General features: G+C 36.7%; 2 protein-coding genes across 3 annotated transcripts; one reads left to right on the forward strand and one right to left on the reverse strand.

Annotated features, from left to right (window-relative positions):
* Positions 1-5,554: 5,554 nt before the first annotated feature.
* LOC122060155 (small polypeptide DEVIL 17-like) lies at positions 5,555-6,605 on the reverse strand. The gene has a single exon (XM_042623343.1). The coding sequence runs from the start codon at positions 6,343-6,345 to the stop codon at positions 6,178-6,180; it is 168 nt and encodes a 55-aa protein (XP_042479277.1). The 5' UTR covers positions 6,346-6,605; the 3' UTR covers positions 5,555-6,177.
* Positions 6,606-13,978: 7,373 nt separating this feature from the next.
* LOC122060154 (autophagy-related protein 8C-like) lies at positions 13,979-20,401 on the forward strand. Of its 2 annotated transcripts, XM_042623341.1 has the most exons (6): positions 13,979-14,381; positions 14,508-14,573; positions 15,536-15,591; positions 15,699-15,751; positions 19,519-19,637; positions 20,094-20,401. In XM_042623341.1, exons 2-6 carry the CDS (start codon positions 14,537-14,539, stop codon positions 20,180-20,182), a joined length of 354 nt encoding a protein of 117 aa, XP_042479275.1. In that variant the 5' UTR covers positions 13,979-14,381; positions 14,508-14,536; the 3' UTR covers positions 20,183-20,401. The 2 variants fall into 2 exon arrangements, with proteins under 2 accessions (XP_042479275.1, XP_042479274.1); XM_042623340.1 differs by lacking the exon at positions 13,979-14,381 and having other exon boundaries at positions 14,416-14,573.
* Positions 20,402-22,680: the final 2,279 nt, after the last annotated feature.

Consider the following 22,680-nt stretch of genomic DNA (forward strand, 5'->3'; position numbering starts at 1 on the left):
ATTGTCTATATTTAAAGAACACTTATCCCACATGTGGAAGCATCAATATTGATGGGATTTTCATTTTTCATGAAGCGGGGTGGTCAATTCGCTATCACCTATGTCTTGGTGTAGAGGCCACACTGCCCTCTAGGCTTATTTTTTCTCGTGAATCTATTTAAGATGTTTATTGCTATTCAAGCTTCATTGATATGTGGTTTCTTTTTTTTTTTTTTGCTAACTTGGTACAACCCAATGGGGTAGTACAGTTGGTAAGCAACGAACTTGGTATGAACTGTAAACTTGAACGTCTTGAATTTTATTTCAAAATTTTTCATCATCAGTTTAACAATATAATTTTTTTTTGTAAGGTATCAGTTACAAATTTAACATAGATATACAGTATCCATTGGCGGAAAACAAATACTATAAGATCATGTACCTTTATTTCTGTTTAGGTCTTGATGATTTTTTGTTTTAATGAGGTTTTAAACAAAGGACCAAGTTTTCCTAAGGCCACCGTGAATGGGCCATTGTGATCACATACAATTTGGGGGTGGGGGAGGAGAGACAATTGGGAGTGATGGGGCTCAGATCTGGATCATCCCATCATTCAGAGATTGGTGAAGGAAAACTTTGTCTTTAAAGAAATTGGTCATTGATACCCAAATAAAAAAATAATAAATAAAAAGATTCGTAGAAAAAAGACATATGACTCTGAGATACCATAGTGTTCGAACTTTATTAGTGTAAAAATAGTAGGACCAAAGTGGGAGTGGGATCCATGACCCGTGTGGATCACGTTGTGCCCTTGCAACATGCACTGAAATGCTCTTGTGTATTCTCCTATTGGCCTTGTATGCTGGTATTGTCTAAGTGGAAGAATTCTCTTTCATAGTTTAATCTTCTTATTTTTGGTGAAAAAAAAAATAAAATTAAACTCAATGTAAGAGATTAAAAAAGAAGAAGAAAAAGAAGAGTGGTAGCTAAAAAAAAATTGTTTTGGTCAACAAAAAGGGCCTTGCAGCCAAAATCAAGAATTTATAAAACAAAGAAGAGAGGTTCTTGAGGGTGGGCCTTAGCACAATTGGAAAATTGCTTTATTAAGATTTAGTGGTCAAGGATTTGAATTGGAAAATTGTTTTTTCATGAAGCGGGGTAAAGCTATATACATTATGACCCTCACATGCCTCACAGTGGCGGGAGCCAATAACATAAAGTTCCTACAAACAAGTTTTACAACAAAAGTAGACCGAAGACAACTTAGAATGGAAGCTCTTTGGCTAGAACATAACAAAAGTCTCGGAATTTGAAAATGGTGGCAAATGTTGAGTTTTTGACTGTACTTGGGAGAGAGGGGTTTGGGTCCCAATATTTAATAATTTAGAAATAAAAAAGAGAAAAATTTGAACCAATCAATTTGGACAAGAGTCACCGGTGGTTATGTGAGGAAGAGGGGGCAGATGAGGCATTTAAAAACATCAAGGGAGAAGAAGATATAAAAGGTTACATATAGGGAAGTATCAGAAGGAAATTTTTAGGTAGGGAAGTATCAGGAAACCTAGGCCAAGTGTATGGGAGTGATAGTAACTATCCCAACGTCTTCTTCACCTCTAGTCTTTTTTAGATTAGGAGGGGGGTTGGGTGGGTAAACTACCTCTAGCTCTTTGCTGTATGTGCATGATGTATTAATAAGTATGAGTTTTTTTTTTTTTTTTCAAAACAAACTAAAGTGTAGGCCCAATGGTTAGCAAATAAAGTAGAAATGTGATGAAATCTGATCAGTCATAATTTCGAAAAGGGTAGAATAATGCTGCCTGATTGCATGGCTTATAAACATAGGAGTGATCAAAATTATCACCCTTTCCCTTGTGAAAAAAAATTCCATTCATGTTGATTCCCCTACATAGCTACATGTGCTCTCATTGTAGGAGCAACATAACCATGCAACGATCTCTTGCCTATTTGGAAAAGAAAAATGTTCTCTGTCTAGGAGCGTGGCTATTGTCAGGGTTCCCCCATGGTCCAAAGGTTCACAAAATAAATGGAATTGTGATGAAAGCATGATCCTGTCATGTCATTTTGAAAAGAAAAAATGTTTTGTCGTATACCACACTCCCGGATAGAAAACATTACCCCTTATAAAATATCAAATACCTATGTAAAAATCATTGTGAAAATTCTCTACAAAAGACAGAAATACTCATCCTGTTGATGCTTTCATGCGTCCTCCCATTAACCCTCATGCGGATGCATGGGCCACTTATTGGACAAAGAACTCTTCCCTGGACCTAATGATATTTATTATACATAAAGATTCCTAGCTACTGTGTCCATTTAGAAAACTGATCCCTACTAAAATGTCTCATTTGATATCGATTCAGCCAATCTAGCCATATTTTAACTTTTCTTTGGTGTTTCATTGGAACAGTAAACCTGGCATCATATAGAATATAAACCAAATCATATCAGACTATCAGAGATGTTAAAGTATACAATGGCTGTTCTGCTCTCTTTTTTCCCATCTGGTTCTTCTTTTACTTCAATAAAATTTTCTTTCAAAAGAGAGTTTGCTAAACCCGAAATTTTATTTTACTGTTTTAAACATAAAAATACTTTTGAGGGTTGAAATTCTAATGGCTGGAGTCCATATATGATGTATTATCATCATAATCATCTTTTATCTATTCCTTCAATTTTAATATACATTTATATTTGACAGAAATGTCAACAGTTTTGTGGTAGGATAGATTCACCATAGATTATCTATGATTATGTTCACTAGACTGAGGTGTATCACTTGGTCAATGAAGTGATACCTTCCAGCTCCCAATAATTGAGAATCAATGATCACACACAGACACACACACGCCTAGGCACACGTGGGTTAGGTGTGATTGTTCCAACTTAGCAGTGATGCTTATTCGGGCATATCAACATCTGCTACAGAGCTGGCAAGATACATAGTATGATATTGAATCTTCTAGTTTCCTTGGACCTTTCTGTCTCCTCATACACTTTAGTCCCTTTACCTAATAATTTGAGCTTTTGCATTTATATTTTCTCCAATCCTATTATTGTAGGTATTTCCAAACTTGACAATTCTTCTGACTCCTTTTTTATCTATGAGTCTCTTCACCCAATAGATTAAGTTTTTGGGTTGGATATTGACTACACTGAAATATAATACGATGGCAAATCCTTAGCTTCTAAAGGATAGATAATTACAAAGGGCCATGGAGAGGCTGTGGACAGCAGGGATGGGTCCGGCTGCAGTGGAAAAGCATCAAGGAAGATGAAGAAGGGGCAAAAAATTTTAAAAAAATGCGAGTGGGGTGAAGGCCTGTTTTTGATAGTTTTGTAATACCCAACTTTCATTTTGAGTAATTTAACAAAAGATTGTGTGAGTAATCTAATCAGTTATTTCTTTCATCGCCCCAAACATGTCAATATTAGCACTGATAGTGCGTAAATGTTATTCATCATTCAAACAACTATTCAAAGTTCCTAGAGCTCCTCGTAAGGCTTGTTGGAAGACTTCTCCAAGGATTGTGAAAGATGTTCCACCATATTAGCACTGATGGTGCGTAAATGTTATTCATTATTCAAACAACTACTCAAAGTTCCTAGAGCTCCTTGTAAAGCTTGTTGGAAAACTTCTCCAAGGATTGTGAAAGATGTTCCACCAGAAATATTCTTGATATTGTTCGACTCATATTCCCCAAAAAGTGGATCCTGCCCTAATATCTCTGAATAAACAAAAAATATGATAAAATGAACCTTCTTTTTTTTTTTTATCTTCTAATTTTCCCTAAACTTTTTGAACACATGATTTGACCTCTCCAATGTGTAAACTTACTATGATATTTTTTGCTTCAGTTCCTTCCATGGAGATGATGATCTTGCTTCCATTGTCATTTCATCTTCCTAGTTGCTTAGTTAATATCTCACATCATTCCAAGTTCAATCTCTTTTTCTCTCCATCTCAAGGATGTTTCAACCCAGGAAGAAAAAAATTCAAATTTGGAAAGGACTGAATGGAGGAGAAAGGGATGAGTCATGAGAAAGATGATGGACTAAAGTTGAGAACATGGGGCCGTTCAGTCATGTCATCCCCCGCAACAGCTGCTCACCATTCATATCGACAACTTGAGAGGTGCACTCTTCAAGAGTCAGCAATCACATGAGTGTGGTACCTTTTATTTTTTTGGTAAACACATGAGTGTTGTACTAAGCTAATTGTTAACTCTTTGTGCCCTTTCTTCAAAAGTAATTCAAAATAGGGCAGATGAAGAATAAAGGCAAACCAAAGTGATAAAGCTTAGTGGATAATATTAAACCTATTGACCAATTTGCTTCACTTGTTACAATATCAGTCATCATCTTCTGTTAATAAAACCTGATAATTAAGGAAAAACAATAGTGGTAGCACAAAAAAGAAAAAAAAAAGAAAATAATAATTAAAAATCTTCTACATAGGGGAGAGAGAGAGAGAGAGAGAGAGAGAGAGAGATCAAAATCCTCTGTTTTTCTCATCCTTGTTTTTCCTTGTTTTGCTACTTGCAGAACACGACACGTGGACAATAAGGAGACCAACTGTCAAGATTGGGTGAGGATTATTACATCCGGTGCGTTGGTCTTAAAATTGTCCACGTGTCGCGTTCTGCAAGTAGTAAAACAAGGAAAAATAGGGATGAGAAAAATAGAGGATTATTTTCCGAGAGAGAGAGAGAGAGAGAGAGAGAGAGAGAGAGAGAGAGAGTAGGTTTTATCATTTATAGACAACAATAATACTTCCTGCAAGAAGCTAGGAAAGTCATTGAAGAAGTGAAATTCTGAAAACTAATACCACTTCGGTTGTAAAGAAATGTTTAGGGTTTTCCAATGGAAAATACGGAAAAAGGTTAGCATCAAGATCAGCCTACCAGTACAGTACTCTATTTTACTAGTGTTCTACTCCTACAATAAATCCCCATTTGTGGATAACGAGGTATAGGAACTGTTAGGGACTTAGGTAAAACTTATCCTTAGAAACTAGTAACCCTAACTACCTTCGTGGACAATTAAATGTAGGAACTGTTAGGGACTCAGGTAAAATTCACCCTAATAGACTAGTTATCTTAAATACCTATAAATCTATACATCGGGCTACTGATCCGATCAATATGTGATTATTAATCCGCCTTCCACATGGAAACCTGACAGGAACATATAGCAACAACCATTTCATAAAACATGCATATTTTTTTATTTTCCAATGAATTTACTTGTTTGATTAATAAAAAAAAATTAGATGCAGTGAGTAATATATAGTTACCAATAGTTTCCATATTAACATTATGGATCTTCACCCTTGGCATCTATATATTAACCTTCTGAATCATATTTACCAAAGAGATATGACTTTGAGCTGTGGTTAGCTTGGCTACCAAAGGCTTCTCACTTAAGCATAATCTTATTAATAATGCTGATATGACTTATGAAAGGCATAAAAGCACTAGAATCTTTAGCACAGAGAGAGAGAGAGAGAGAGAGAGAGAGAGAGGAAGGGGGGGGGGTTGGGGAAGAGGTAACATGAAAACAAAAGATCATTAAGTCTTGTGTCTTTCATGAAAGGACTAAAGCAAAGAAAGATTGATGAACATCTGGAGGACTAGTCAACTAATAGTTGGGAGGCTACCATATATACATCTGAAGAAACATCTTCAATGGAGGTGGGGCTGTCAGCCTGTCACCCGTGCAAGCACATTAAAGACATTGAAAGACATAACCCCAAAGAGAAGAAAAAAGAAAACCCCCCACAATTCTCATCTCCATCAAAATAATTGCCAAGGGCACCAGCAACCACTTTGTGAAGCAAGAAAACCCTAAAAATCTTCTCCTCTTTCTGGAAAACCAGAACTGCTAACCCTAAATACAGGTTCTTAATTACAGTAATAAAATGCAAACAATTGGCCCTCCCATCTTCTCCACTGTGATCTTTTTCCTTTTTCTCCTTTAATACTGTTCTCACGTGAAAATCCTGTTCCCACAGTACTGATCATCACTCTCTGACTTCATTTGGGTATTATCAAAATTCTAACCAGAAAAAGGCCAATAATATGTTGTTTGGGAAGAAAAAAAGAAATGGCTTCCATGGAACAACTCATATCACCTTTGACTGGGGTGTTCACCATTTCCACCATGAATGACCAAACCCTAATATTCACCATACTCATGCCAGCACAGTAACATCACCACACATCTCCTGATAATGTAGAATCGAGACCTCTGCTCCTTTGCCTTTGCAAGGCATCTCTTCCTTAAGCTGGAATCCTCCTCTGAGTGTTGTTCGTTTGCTGATGTTGCAGAATAACACTGACCCATGTTCCTTCAGGGCCTCTCACATCTGGAAGAGAGAGAGAGAGAGAGAGAGAGAGTATATGGTACGTGAAGAGAATTGAGATCTTGATATGGGTTTAATGAGAGCTATGGGAGCTTTGGAGGAAGTTTAATATTCTTAGGGGAGGTTGGGGGGGTCTCCTGGTAGAGATAAGAATGAATTATCATGGTTGGCTTGCTTGAAATAGGCCCACAGAGTTCACTCTTTTATTTTGGGGGAGAGGGGCTTGTGAAAGCGAAGATTGAGAAGTACTGGCCATGGTGCTCTATGTGAGTTTTCCCAACCAGTGGCTTCTGTCTTTTATTGAAGGAACTTCTAGGGCATGTTTTCATCAATTTGTGAGACCCACCACTAATGAAGTTTGTGGCCATGGACACATAGTTTGGTGCCAAGGAATCCTAAACTAAATAACCCAACTAATCATTAGTTTCTTGTAGATGAAGATTAACCCTTTTCGTTAATCAAAATCTTAAAAGTGATAATCAATCTAATCAGTATTGTAGATCTTGTAATCTGCATAGCTAATATATAAAGTGAAAATAGCTTAAGCATGCGCAATCCTTTCTGAATGAGAAGAATCTCACACTCTCAGTTGAGAAATTTTTTATCGTTTTGCTTAGAAAATATGAAGGGGAAAGTTTCCCACATAGTCAATTTACTGTACATACAGTTTTTTTTTTCCCCTCTACTTTCATGATCATATGTGCCCCACATGGATGATACTGTTCTTGTACCAACATTGGTGTGGTGTGGAAGATTCCCTCTACAACTGGAGGAACACTCTCTCATATGTAAATATAAGAATTTTTCAAGATATATAGACTAAAAGAAAATGTTTTCACGAAATTCTTATGTGATGCATTTAATCAGCTAAATTAAAAAATTTTTGTCAGAGTTTATTACCTTCACCCATTTCCCCAGTGATTGTCATTGCTTCAAGATAGATATAGGAAAACAATGGAGGTTATGATCGATTTCATATAATAGTGAAAGTAATAATGATACTAGATGAGCGTATTTTTTATTTGCCTCTTAACTTGGTGGTGACTGCCAATGTAGTAGAGGTTGACCTTAGTTTAGGGAGAGATCATTGCATGTTATTTCCCCTCCCCCAATCGGATGTGTACATCATGTTATTTTATCCCTCACACCTCCGCCCTTGGCTGCCTTTTTTGAGTCGAGATGTCAATCCCTAGTGGCCTATGGACCTTTGATAAGTTTTGACCTAATAAAAAAAAGATTTCACTACTTTTTACCCTTTATATAAATATATATATATATATATATATATTTTTCCTCACCCCCTATTTATGAGGTTCCTGTGTCAAAAGATCCTAGCTATATCCATGTGCCCTGTTTATATTGAAAACGTGACTGGCGTTTCTCACAACTTTTGTGAGGTTAGCAGAATTCCTTTCCCCCAAACCCCACATTAAAAAAAATAAAAAAATAAAAAAAGCAAGAAATGGAGCGAGGGAGAAGAGCAAATGAAATTAGAATTAAATCAATGGAGATTAAAGCCATTAAGCATTGGCAAACGTTGATAGCATATTTGATATTTAAATTTTAAGGGCAAATCCTTGCATCTACCACATATTGTAATTTTAATATATTTTAAAAAAAATTTGTGTTGTTTTTTATCCTCCAAGCTTTACACTAATAAATGACATCCACATGATCTCATTTCTATTCAATTACCAAAACATCATTTCAGCTTTACACTATTTTAACAATTGAAAATACAAGGGGAAAATTTGCAATACGACTATGGAATTTGATATGTACAAATAATCCAATTGATGGTTTATATATCCAATAATTAGAGTTTATTAGATTTCTCAGATTAACATTAGATGGCAGAAATAGTTTCCCTTAACATTTTGGGCTATGGTCACATAGGAAGCTCATGACCTTAATGAAACTATAGCAGTGCTAAATACACATTTTAGTGAGGTTTTTTTTTTTTTTCCCTTAATAAAATAAGAAAATTAATAATTAAATTTTATTTAACTAAAGAAAACTATTGATACATTTTTTCCAATTATCCTACCATCGTTCATTGATTATTTATTGGAAGAAAAAAAAATTATTGGAATAAAAATGCATTAAGTTTTTCTTTCACCTGTGGAAGAAAGAATTCCTTTACCCACTGGCCACTAGTAATTTGACCCAATGATTGAAAATCCTTTATCATTGAATCCCACCCCTTTTATACAAGGTCAATAATGCCCTCTTCATATCAATGAAAGAGTCAGATATCCAAAATAAAGAGACTCTCTTCACTATGGGTGAAAAAAATTGAGTCCAATAAATATTGTTCTCAAAAGAGAAGATTGGAATAAAAAAATATCCCATTAAACTACACCAACTGCATAACAAAAAGTACTTATTCTTCCAAGCTTTCCCAAAAGTAGCTATATTTGTCATTTGGCCTAGCACCTATACTAGATGCACATGCAATTAAATTCTCCATTCATAGTTTATAGTTAGGTTTTATTTTTTTGGTGGGAAGTTTATAAGTTAGGTTGTAAGCTAAAGCTATGATTCATTACACAGTAAAATAAAGTAACGAAAAAATAGGGTAAGATTGAGATCGTTGAATGCTCATATAGCCCTTGCATGCACTAGTGTGAATGAGAATCTCTCAGGAACATATAAATGGATGAGATTTTTTATTTCACAGGTGTTAGGGTGGTAATTGGTGCAATAGGAAGTATGGGGGCTAAATTTTATTCTAGCACTAACGACAACCCTTGAATCCACATGGTAATGAAACTCTTATTCCAAAGGAAAGAAAAGATAACAATATAAAATAGAAAACTAAGATTCCTAAATTACACACACTGCTTCGGAGGACAAGTGCTTCCCTAAAACATAAGAATTTGATCCCTAATTCATGTTCCAATGAATTCTTATTGATTATCGTCATTTTTGAAAAAGAATTTCGCTCCCATAACTCTACCCAAGTTGAAAATTATGGTTGTTGGAAAAATAAGTAATTTCAACTTGATCGGATAGACTTCTGCCAGTCCAATTGATTCAAAAATTCTTCAGAAACCTTCTCTACATCAGTAATTTTACACATTCATGTATTAGAAGGCAAAAGCTATGCGACCTGACATCATTCTTTCACTCCTTATAATGTATTAAAAAACCAATAATTTAAAGAATAATTTGGATAGGTGAAAATTGAAAATACAAAAGAAGAAATCGATTCCAATACATGATGATGAGTTTGCAAGGATAAGATAGCCCACCATAACTTTTGACATAATTTGATATAGAGCTAATGTACCAAGCTTTTGACTTCAGCCATCCACATGTCTTGATTCAGGCTACACCTTTAGTTAATGTCCTATTAAGCATTGCATGATAATTGTCCTTATAACACTTTTCTCTTTTTCCTTTTGAGAAGATCCCATTAGAAATTCAACAGATTGGAGTTGATTATTAGATATGACCTTAATCACTACCTCTAATTCTTTTAACATGTTTGTGGCCCCTCTACATAATTGATTAGCTTGTTTATTAGACTAATTTAGGAACTTATTATGAACTTAGGTTGGATAGAGCTCTCGATTGATTACTAGAGGAGCTGTCCAGTGGGCAAAAATGTATCTATTGGAATTAGGCAAGGTATCTTTACCAAAAAAGGAATTATGCAAGGTATTAATGTAAGATTCCCCCACCCCAAGCTACCCTTTTGGAATTTAACTCTAATGGGTAAATTACATACCCATACTATTTAGGCGCCTCTATTGGGCATGACTTAGATGAATGAAAAATTAAGATGAGATGTGACAGATGAAACAGCCTTAAAGATGAGATGTGATAGATGAGATGGCTTAAAACTGTGTTGAGAATTTTTATTTTATTTTATTTTTTTTAGAATAGGACCCACAAGGTAAGGTTGTCAATCAGTTGGGTCAGACCTAGTTGGGTTTGACCACTTGAAAACCTTATATCATGAATACCCTAAACGAGTCTAGCTTTAGGGCATGGTATGGTTTATAATCAAGCTAGTCGATGTTAGGTATTAATGGACTACATTAACTAGGCCTTAATCAGGCTACGGATCTATCTTATTCTAAATGGGCTCTAAACTTGTTTACTTTAAAAAAAACTTCTTAAGTGGGTTGAAGGCCTATTAATATTCCATTTGAATATTAAATCACTATAGTTTTATACAAAAAAATCAGAAGGTGACACAAATATTTTATAAAGAAGAGAAATGATATGAGATTATAGTTGTTCCTCAATAAAGAGGGTCGGGCTTGGCCAGGCTACCATGAGTCAGTTCAAGTCGGGCATATAATTAATTTTTTTCTTAAGTGGGTTGAAAGCCCATAACTGTTCCATTTGAATATTAAATCACTATAATTTTGTACAAAAAAATCACCATAGCTGAAAGTTATACAAATCTTTAATAAAGAAGAGAAATGATATGAGATTATAGTTGTTCCTCAATAAAGAGGGTTGAACTTGGTCAGGCTACCATGAGTCAGTTTAAGTCGGGCATATAGTTAATATTTTTCTTAAGTGGGTTGAAGGTCCATAAATGTTCCATTTGAATAATAAATCACTATAGTTTTATATATATAAAAAAAAAAATCACCATAGCAGAAGGTGACACAAATCTTTAATAAAAAAGAGAAATGATATGAGATTATGATTGTTCCTCAATAAAGATGGTCGGATTTGGTCAGGCTACCACGAGTCAGTTCAAGTAGGGCATATGTTGGTCAGTTTAGTCGAGTGCCCGACGGACTAACTACTTGCATTGCCGATTCAAGTAAGACTATAAATATGTCAAGCTCGATCAGACCTACCGATGCAAGCATAAAATTGACATCCTTACCACAAGGGGTCAGATGAGGGGATCCATTAGACCACATTTATTACTACATTATCACTACTACTAATTCAAAATGGATGTATAATATGGAGGGTAAACTATCGACTTTCCCTATATTTAATGCTAGACCCAACTCTTTAGCCACCTAACATTTAGTGAGAAAGTTTTCAACCCAGAATCAAAAAGCTAGAAGTTTGTCACCATGTAAATCACCTTTTTCATCAAGAAAAGAAATGAGTCATTTCAGGAAGTTTGTACTATTGACCGTCGATGATTACGAATGTTAAGTGACCAAGACGAAGATCCCAATCCACACACGAAGATTCACATAATTGTTTATTGAAAAATCAAACTCGGGCAAAGTTTTCTTACATCATCTATGTAGGGAAGCTTGTTTTCTTATATGATCTCTGTTCATCAACACGTGGCAAAGAAAGTTCTGTTTCTTTATTCAATCCTTTCATTTTAAAATTTTTTTTTTCTTCTTCCCTTTTTTTAATTTTTTATTCCATCTTCTTCTCAATCCTCCCCTGTGCTCCACCCTAGTTCCCTTGCAACCTCTCCGCGACCAATCCTGATCCTATAACTCCACCCCCTCCTTCTCCTGCTTTCCCTCTCCCCCTCCATGCAACCTCGCCCACCCCCTTGCTTCTTTACCCTCCCCTGTTCTGTAAGAGTGCAACCCCCATGGTCACCCCTCTTCGCCCTCCCTCTTCTCTGCCCCTCCTTTCCGTAGCTCCACCCCTCACATGTGCTCTTGCCCCTTTTGTTGTCCTTGCCCTCAACCCTAGGCTCACCCTGGTGCAACCTGGCCCACCCTCCCATTCTTCTCCCTCACTTGCTCCTACCTTCTCACCATCCCTATCTGATGCCCCACTTCCAACAAACCCTCCCCCGCCCACCCACTTCTTCCTCTACTCCCTACTTTGTGGCACCCACCCACCCACAACCTTCTCCTTGCCCCACCCAACCCCTTGTTCCCTACCCTCACCTATTCAGTAAGAGTGCAATCCCCACTGCCACCGCTCTTCCACCCTCTCTCTTCTCCACCGCTCCCTTCTGGCATCTCCACCCCTTTTCTATTCTCATGCCCCTTTTGTTATCCTTACCCCCAACCTTGGGCTCACCCTGTTGCTACCTAACCGGCCCACCCCCCATCCTTGTCCCTCACTCCCTCATACCTTCTCCCACCATCCCTATACGATGCCCCACTCCCTACAAACCCTCCCACCCCCTTCGTCCTCTATTCCCTACTTCATGGCAGCCACCTAAAACCTTCTCTGTCCCACACCATTCCACCCACTTTTGCCCTCCTCTCTCTCTCTCCCCTTCCTTCCTTCCTTCCTGCAACCCCCTTCCACCACATTCTTATGCGAGAAGAAGTGATGGGAGGTTAAAACAAAATATGGAAGGTTGAATAAAGAATAAAACGTTGGATGGTAGATGAAGAAGTGGGAGGTTAAAACAAAATATGGGAGGTTGAATAAAGGAAAAAAAATGTATAAAAATAAATGAATAAAAAATGGAGAGAGAGAAGAAGAATGTAGAATTTAAATCATTTACGATTGTATATGTGAGGATCCAACACTTGTTTCATTTGCTTTCAAATATACCCCTCTTTACTCTTGTAATGGTGGAACATGGGACAAGCGTTGGATCCTCACATGTATGACAAGGTAATTGTACATGCAGCGGATCCAAGCTTAAGAAGGTAGGGTTGAAGAGGAGGTAGCTGGTGGTTCCTTTGTCACACACCAACAATTTACTATCCATGAATTGCTTTTCTAGTTCTCATACGTGAACGTGTTTTGCGGTCGGGTTGAAGTGGAGGTAGTTGGTCCCAGTGGTTCCTTTGCCACACGCCAACAATCCATCGTATGAGAACTACTTTTTTGGTTCTTGTACGTGAACTTGATATGTAGGGGTGTCAATTACATGATTGGACCGGCAGGGCCGATCAAGCTCGTCTAGTTAAAGACTGAGTTGACCTGGTCCGATCAATAAATGTTGGGCTCCAATTGCACTATCCGATGAGCCCGATCAAGACCTATCAATTAATAGTTCGATATGTTTAAGGCAGGTTTACAACTCGCTCAGAGTTCATTTAGAGAGCCCATTTATTGAGTCGGACATGTTTATATATCGTTTATAGACTGTCTAGAGCCCAATTAAAGATCGATACATGACCGATCGTCCCATGCTTATCATATGAGGCTCGATTACCTAGAGTCAATGATTCATATTTTTGTAGTTTCTTTTTCTTCTAACATTTGTTTCTATTATGGTTGATTGCAAGAGAAATTTAGAAGAAAAAGAAAATAAAATTTCAATGCACTGCCACATGGGCCACGAGCGTCCTCGCTCCATTTTTAATCATAGGGTTTAACTCTCGGATTGAAAAAAAATATTTTGAATATCTAAGCAGTAGTTATAAAAATCGATCCGAATCAATATCAATTGTGACTAATAAAAATCAGATCGAAGTGGTCAAGATCCTTTGGATCTGTTCAGTATTGGCCAAGATAGATTCCAACCTTATCCAATCCCGAGTCTTAAAACCTTGCCCATGGGATGCTGATCAGATGTCATGTCAGAAGTTAATGATAAGATAAGATTCACTGTTTTTCTTGGGTAGAATAAGATTCATTGTTTCAAATCTACCTAAAAACACGTCAAGCCACCGTGGACGAAGAGATTCTTTTCGCACCTTCTGCCATTAATTAATTAAAAGGAAAAAAGAATAGTTGAAAAAAAAGGAAGAGAGTAATCAATAGTTGAGTAATCGATCATCGATTTTGCCTTCCAAGTTTTATTTTGGGAAGGAAGGGACGCAACTCGGAAGGGAAGAGAAAGAAAAGGAGAGAGAGAGAGAGAGAGAGAGGGAGGGATAAGCTCATAAGGATACGGTTGTTTCCTTGTTTCGCAGGCAAATACATATTTTTCTTTCTTTCATTCTTTGATTCTTTATTTCCTTTCAGTTTCTTGTCGGTATCAAAAAACCCTAATTTTCCTCTACTATATACTTTCCCTTTCTCCACATTTCCTTAAATTAGGAAGCACATCTCCCAATTTCTCTACTTTGATTTTGACAACTTAGATATTTTTTCAACTCTGTTTGTTTCTCTGCAACCAATCTTGGGCTTCCATCTGTTTATTTCCGTCTCGGTAAGCGCTAGTTTTATTCCCAACTCTCTTCTTCCCAACAACATTGTTTTCTTCTCTTTTTGTGCTTCTGAATCCTTCTGGTTCATGATCGCTGTGTTATGTGTTTTCCATGTTTGAAATTCGCAGATAAAACTTGCAGTAAACGAAGATTTGCCATGGCCAGAAGCTCCTTCAAGCTTGAACATCCTCTGGGTTTGTCTCTCCTTGCTGTCTCCTGTATTTTTAATTTTTGTTCATCTGATTTAAGTGTGGTTCCCGGCCCCACCCCTCAAAATTCTTTTTAATCATCTTAGGTGGGGCTACATATTTTTTTTTCTTCGGGATTATGTTAGTTTACTTTGTTTTTGTGTGTGATTATTATCTATATATGGAATTTGATGTTGGGTTCTTAGTGAATTATGATTTCATGGAGCGGAAGAGAAGTCTGTCATTAAGAACTCTCATCGGAAGAATTTATTAATAGATTATTTCTTAATAATATGGAAAGGTGGTGTTCTTGGCTTCAAAACCCTTTTATTGATGAGAAGGATTGGAATTAAGAAAAGAGAAAAGAATTGGAGAATTTGGGTACTCAACCATCGGGACTATGGCATGTGGCATTGTCTTATCTTCGCTATGTAAGATGCATTTTTTATTGCACCCCACATACTTACTATCTCCTTGCACCATCTGCATTTTTCCTGATTGTCATTTGGTTTGTTTACTGAACTACTATTCCTTTTTGTTTTTGTTTTTGTTTTTTTTTTTTTGTTTTTGTTTTTGTTTTTTTTTTTTGTGTGGGGAAGAGCTGGTAAAGTTTTGATAACCCTTATATCCCTCATTCGATTGAATATCTTTGTGATGGCAACTATTCTACCTTATTCACCAAGTTTTGAAATAACAAAAATGTATGGAATGAAACGGTTGCTTCGACCATAGCTTTGATCATGTTTAATGGTGTGTCATTACAATGTTGGTTGCCTGTTCAACATTCCTTTCTCCTGTTTTAAAATAATTTGGGATGCATTATAAATATGGTCTTTAATTCTTGATTTGCTGGGGATAAGGTAGTATTATTATTTGAAACAATGAACAAGTTGCCAAAATTTATTGGAAATCAGCCTTTTGTATTATATTTTACTTTTGTATTCTAAAATTTTTGTTCTTGTTATCAGAACGGAGGCAAGCTGAAGCTGCTCGTATCAGGGAGAAATATCCAGACAGAATACCAGTATGGACATTTTACCTTCTTTTTTTTTGTTTGTAGTTTTGTTCCAAAAAAAAAAAAAAAAAAATGGTTTGCGTGTTATATTCTAAATTTACCATTTTTCTGTGTAGGTAATTGTGGAGAAGGCTGAGAAAAGTGACATTCCTGATATTGACAAGAAGAAGTTAGTTGCATTTGTAATCTTGTTATGACTTCTCATTCATATTGTTTGAGTGTAGTTGCATTTTTAATCTTGTTATGACTTCTCATTCATATTGTTTGAGTGTTTGAATGTAAATGAATTTTTTTTCCCTTTTTTTTTTTTTTTTTTCCGGATCTGTTTTTTGTTTCATCTGTTATTGCCTTTAATCTCGCACATGGAACTTAATGCTATGCTTTATTATTTCATGTAATTTCTAGATCTGTCTCTATTGTATGATGATGATTGTTGGCAAGCTAGGGAATCCATTGCCATTTTCTCTTCCTTTCTTTTCTTTCCTTCGCTGCTTGAAAACTGTATGTTGATACCTAGTTCACTTTTTTTGTCTCTGAAACTGCCAGTTGCTTTTTATCTTCTTTGCCTGTCTGCCAAACGCTAGCAAAAGCATATCAGCTATGCTGTCTATCATGATTTGCCAACATCTTAACATTTCTATTATGTGTTTATTGCATTATCTTGTACAACAATCTTATACATCCCCCTTTTAAACTAAGCTATACTTTCATTGAAACACAGTATTCAGTGCCACTGCTATTGAACTTTAATTGCTGTGGCTAAGTTCAATCTTCAAGTATAAATGTGTGTGTGTGAGAGAATGAGTCCCCCATCGGATATGTTATGGTTCCATTGTCCCAGGGGGGTGTTGGGTGGTGATTTTGAGATTTTTCTTGGATGCTGCATTTGTTGAGTGGACTGCCCGTACAACTGACTGTTTGAGTCTTTGAGACTTATGGGGAATGAAAATGCTTCATGTTAAATTGGGATGTCAAGAGAAGGGCTTTTCTTTTTCCACTATGAAACCTGTCTTTCTAGTGTTCTCAACAAGTTTTTATGAAGGTCCTCTGAGATATGTTCAGGGTTTGGACATTTACCAGAGCTGTGTTGTGTAATTTAAGATTATGTTTGCTATTATACTTTTCAATGTAGCTGAGCCTTATGTCATTTATGTAACATGTCATATATGCCTTTCATCAACTTTTCTTCCCTTCATTTATGCTGTCTATTGTCTCATATCATTAAGTAGCTTGTGCATTTGTACTTCCACACATTTTGATTTTATCGTCTAGCATGAGGAGCCTGTAAAGATGCTAAACTGTCATTCTGAGGATGATTTGTTTTTTGCTGCCATTGATAACTAGGAGTAAAAATTATTGTAGTCCCTCTTTTGTGATCTTTTATTTTGTTCTGTTCCCTTTATTCTGCCCATTTCCTCTATTGTCTTGTATGACGGGAAAGTTTCTCCCTTCTCATCTTATAATTTTATCTTCTGTCATGAGGCTGCATTTGTTTTGTTACTACCAAGGTCTAAGTAAGCGGAATCGTAGATGGAATTGGTCTTTGGCTATTCCAATCCCTATTGGTCGAAATCGGCTTGGATCGGTTGTTTCTGCCCCAACTGATCTACTTTATTGGATAGCCTAGGAATTGCTCACTTTAATGAATACTATCTATCTATCTATGGCTTGAACATGAAAGAAGTGTTCATCTCCATCTCCCTCTGTGATTCTGTTCTACTACTGTTGTTCTTCCACCTAATGAAGCCTGACACTGACAGAGGTTTTGCATGAGCCATTTAAAAGAAACACAAAGAAGAGATGCATAGATGATGTGAAAAACCTTCAATTCTGGGACCTTTCTCCTTTCCAAATTCTTCCATTCATCACTTCTTTTCCAACTGTCTGCTCTTTGCTGTTTCATGAACTACTTTCATTTCCTATCCGCAGAAGTGTTTTAAGTTCTTTCTCACTGTTGACAATAGATCCCATTTGTCCATCTCTCTCTCTCTCTCTCTCTCTCTCTAGAGCAGCAAGAGCATTGGTGTCAGTCGAATGATCTCAATCAGTTTCATCAACATGTGATTGTGATGAGACATGGAGATTGGCTGAGCTCTTGTGCTTCTCCACGGAAATCACCACAGCATGACAGCAGTGTGACCTTCCCTTGGCCGAAACTGGAAGGATTAGAAACTTCTGTACAGGAAGATAACTTAGGGAATGGCTGGTCTCGGAAGTTTCAGGGCCTGCTCGGGTAGTACACATTGTGAAACCGTGACCGGAAGCTCTCTTCAATGGTGGAAATCCCGAAGAATGTTGCAGTGATGACAGAAAAAAGAGTCGTTATTCGCTGGCATTAGGTAGATCCATCTCCTTGATACTCTTCTGATGAACATTGTCGTCTTAGACGGTTATAGAAGATCTCATTATGGGTTGGATGACCATCGTGATTAAGTAGACTCAAACAAATCAGAAGAGATTTAATTAGGGTTTGCACATGAATCTGAAGTAGGTTTTGAGGAAAACCAAACGGGTGATTTGAGAGGGGAAGATCAGCAAGAGAACAAGACCGATTATGGTGGTGGTGATTCTGAATCTGTAGGGTTTGAGTTCCACCAGCAGGGTTTTAGAGCAGATACTGTATCGGCCGAGTCGGGCAATATGGAGCAGATTGGCTGATGCATTTAATGAGGTCCCAATCAGGATCAGGTTTGGTCGATCCCGATTTGAATTGGGCCGATGCCATCGATCCTATCCTAATTTGAACTGGCCAATTCCACCGATCTTGATTCTTTTAACCATGATTACTACATTGTTGCAATGATTGGCAGAAGTCAGACGACTTGATTTTTCATCCACTAACTGGAAAGAAATGTTTTAAAAAAAAAAAAAAAGAAAGAAAGAAAGAAAGAAGCATTACCCAGTGCTAGTGGGTCTGGGGAGGGGTGAGTTTGGAATCAGTCCTAACCTTCACATTTTTGCACAAAGTGGCTGCTCTCAAAACTCAAACCCAAGCATTTTCCCTGGCAGCCCGAACCTTCTACCATTGCCATAAGTAATGGCCCTTAACTGGAAATAAATGTGCATTAGAGACAATTAACTTAGCATGTGGATGTGCATTTAAATTTTAACTTTGAGCAAACTTCTATTTGAATGATATCCTCTTTTTTTTTTTCGCGTGTGTGGGTGGGGGGGGGTGGTGTTTGGATAAAATTGAATGATATCCTAAATATGTATTATACAATTCCCTGTAAAAATATTTCTATAATATATGTTGCTTAGCACGTATGTTAACTTATTACTATAGTATATGTTGCTTAGAACGAATGTTATCTTATAGAGCTACTGTCTCTAGCATTGTTCTCATGAGTGCTTTCTGATTGGTTGGGTGATGCTTGGGAAACAAATGTCTAGAGTTTCCCCAACTCACCATGCATAACTTGGATGGTCTTTTGGTTGATTTGAGATTTGTCTTTTGACAAGTTTAACATAGATTCAGTGCAAATAGTGCAGTGCGTTCTGTGAGTAGGGCTACAAATTGTGAACCTCTCTTCCAGAAGTGTGAAGTAGCAAATATGGTCTGTTGCTACGGTTAGATTAGGATAAACTGTCCATTGATCTCTGTGCCTACTACAATTTTTGCTAGTTGATCAATATGGGTATTGTAATAATGTCTGGATTTGATTGGTTTTTTCAATAGACATCACCTCCACCAGAAATATTACTACTTTTGTCTCGAAACTTAAGGTAGTGCTTGGGTTCATGAAATAAGAATATGTTGTGGTGTTAGTTTCTGAATCTTGAGAACCAAATCTTTTCTGTATTTCGGCATTTAGACATGGGTATGTGAGGCTAGCATTGTAATGGGAACTTGTTCACATATTTCTCTGTATCTCTTTTCTTTTCCACTTTTGTTGAACTCTTGTGGTTATATCCTTTCCCTTGCCTTGAATGCAGATATTTGGTTCCTGCTGATTTGACCGTTGGGCAATTTGTTTATGTGGTCCGGAAGAGGATAAGGCTGAGTGCTGAGAAGGCCATATTCATATTTGTCAAGAATGTCCTACCACCCACTGGTGAGTATTCTGTGTGACTGTGATATAATAGCATGGACTCCCTCCCACTTCTCTGTTCCTCTTTTGATCTTTGTTGCTTTTGATATTGCATATGCATGTGGTATGGGTTAAGATAAGCTGAACATGTTGACAACTTACCAATCAACTCTTTCGGTGGGTTGGGATCTAGTCTGTCAGTTATTGGTGGAATGCTTTTGTTGTAATACTTAGTTCTGGTAGATGCACTTCTCTTCGCAACTCAATCCCCACCAAACCTAACTGCACTGTTTATACGTCGGGAAAGTTGCTCAAAGTGAAGAATTGTGTTTATAAGATTGATTATTTTTTGATTATTTTTGCAACCAATTTGTGTCAATTTAAAGCTTACGTGCATTTCCTGTTTCGTAAGAATTCTGCACAATGTAGCTCAATTGTTTTCTCAAATTGACTAATCATGCTATATCTTTGTTATTGCAGCTGCCATGATGTCTGCTATCTATGAGGAAAACAAGGACGAAGATGGTTTTCTCTACATGTCTTACAGTGGGGAGAACACATTTGGGTAGAACACCTGTGATTTCTATGTGGTGTCTAGCCTAATCACTGTAAATAAGACTCATGAACTAGGAAAAGGACCATAAAGAGGTAAAAAAGTGTAAATTCACAACAGCTCCTCTGCTTTGAAATTCCTTTCAGAAATACTAGCTTGTTATTTGGGATTCACGATTTCATATCTCCCTGCTAATGTTGCAAATAGTTTAGAGGTTTATATTCAAGAACTCAAATTTGGTGTTGTGGGGGGGTGTGAGGTTAATGGCTCCATGACATCTAATGTGAGGGCTTGGGATGGAATTTGCACATTGGGTCGTTGGGATCTTTTTCCTTCTTAATGTCTTTTCAATTGTGTGAAGGGAAAAAGTTGGGTCAGAGTGATTACATTTCTTATGTTTTTAATTTAGATTAAAGATAACATTTCTTATGTTGGGGTGGTATGAAGGAACCAACACCTATTTCTTTTTGGCAAATTTATTTCATGGGAAAGGGGGGGGGGGTCATTTCAATCCCTTGTGTTTAGGCGTAAGGGTTATGTTTGCCCAAAGAAACCATTTCCCTTATTTCATACAAAGGCAAGTGTTTTCTATCTAGGGGTGTGCCCCTTGCCCAGAGGCTATAAATTGACCACCATACCCCCTCTTGGGTTTTTTATTATTTTTTATAACTAGGAACTTATCTGGGTTCCCTGGCTGGACTTCAAAATTTTATTGATAGAAGATAAATGAAGAAATATAATGGGGGAGACATAACCCGTCTTATCCCAAACCTAACATCCTAAGACTTAACTAAACGAAATTAGGAATTAAAAAAAAATTAAACCAAAACCCAACTCAGATGCAGAGGAAGGATTACTTTATAATCAGCCATAAAAAAATAAACTATTTTGATCCAATAAAAAGAATTTGAGAGTTATCATCCCTGATAGCAATCTTGATTGAGTCCGGAAAAGAATTGTACTTTGTGAAACATGAATTTGAACGACTATTAACAACAAAATTAGCACAAGCATCAGCCACTTATTAGTTTCCCTCATTGAGTGCCAAATAGAAACAGAGGCCAATTGCAAAAGCTTAGATTGAGAGTTCCACCAATATCAAGAATTCCAATGAGCATTTTTACCATTAGAAATATATTGCACAATATCTTTTGAATATGAGACAATAGCAAATCTTGTGATACCTAAAGAAATACAACGAACACCATCCATTACTGTTCTCATCTTAGTCACATAATTGGAGCATACTCTATAAAAATGAGAAAAAATAAAGAAGACGGTGCCCTTGCAATCCCTAAGGCAACCCCTGCCACCATCTGGTTCAGGATTACCTTTTGTAGCTCTATCCACATTAAAGTGAAACAAATTCATTGATTGGCATCCACTTAACAAAGCTTATCCTTTTAATTTTAATCTTTGTTACAGGAATTTTCAGATACCACAATAGCTTCGAGTCTTGCCCAGTTAAACCTTTAGAGAAGTTATTTGGCATTTGAATGGAAGACAACTAGAGAGTAACATTTTTAATAACCACAGAGGAGGAGTTGGATTTTCCTTCGAAACGGCGGTAGTTCCTTTCTCTCCAAATTTCCCAGAGAATAAAATTAGAAAGGATCCCAATAACAAAACCAAGCTGATTCTTTTTTCTATTTGATAAATATTGCAAAAAACAAACCCTTTGAAAAAGGGTTAGAAAATTATCACATTGGATGCCAAATAATTGGAAGAAGAAACCCCAAACCTTTTTAGTGAAAACACCTTTCATGAAGAGATGATGAATGTCCTCAATGTGATGGTTGGCACAACAGTTGCACTTGGATGCAATTTTCACCCCCAACGTTTGAATGGATCTATTAACTTGAATTCTACCTTTTAATAACTTCCAATTGAAAAAAGATATCTTGATTGGGACTGAAGAGGCCCATATCGATTTAGCCCAACTAATCTTCGACCTCGATCTAATAATTTCCCAAGTAGACTTTACAGAGAAATCACCAGAAACAGTCGGCATCCAAATAAGTCTATCCTTCACAGATGAAATAGAAATAATCATAGACTTCAGGTAATTTTGTAAATCATTGGGAACATTTTTTTATTGTAATAAAGTTGTGTTGCAAGAACCATCAGTATCATAAACATCCTTAACCTACATGAATATATCAATACCCTCAACATTGCTCAACCAACCAATCAAAGGACCATAATCCGTCCATTTATCCAGCCAGAAATTTAAATTTCCTTCATCCACCAACCACTTGGAATTTTCAAAAAATATATCTCCAAGTTCAAAAAGTATTTTCCAAGTTTTTGTGCCATTAGTAGGACAAGTAGCTATAAATAGATGATCACCTCTCAAATACTTTGATTTGAAAAATGTAGACAAAAAAGATGTATTAGTGCAAATCCTCCATAAGGATTTCAATTGAAAGCAAGTGTCCATATCCTTGAAAGATTTTATTCCTATTCTACCTTCACTTACAGGGAGACAAAGAGTGTTGAAACTAACCCAATGAT

Source organism: Macadamia integrifolia, chromosome 13, assembly GCF_013358625.1.
Source record: "Macadamia integrifolia cultivar HAES 741 chromosome 13, SCU_Mint_v3, whole genome shotgun sequence".
Lineage (NCBI taxonomy): Eukaryota > Viridiplantae > Streptophyta > Magnoliopsida > Proteales > Proteaceae > Macadamia > Macadamia integrifolia.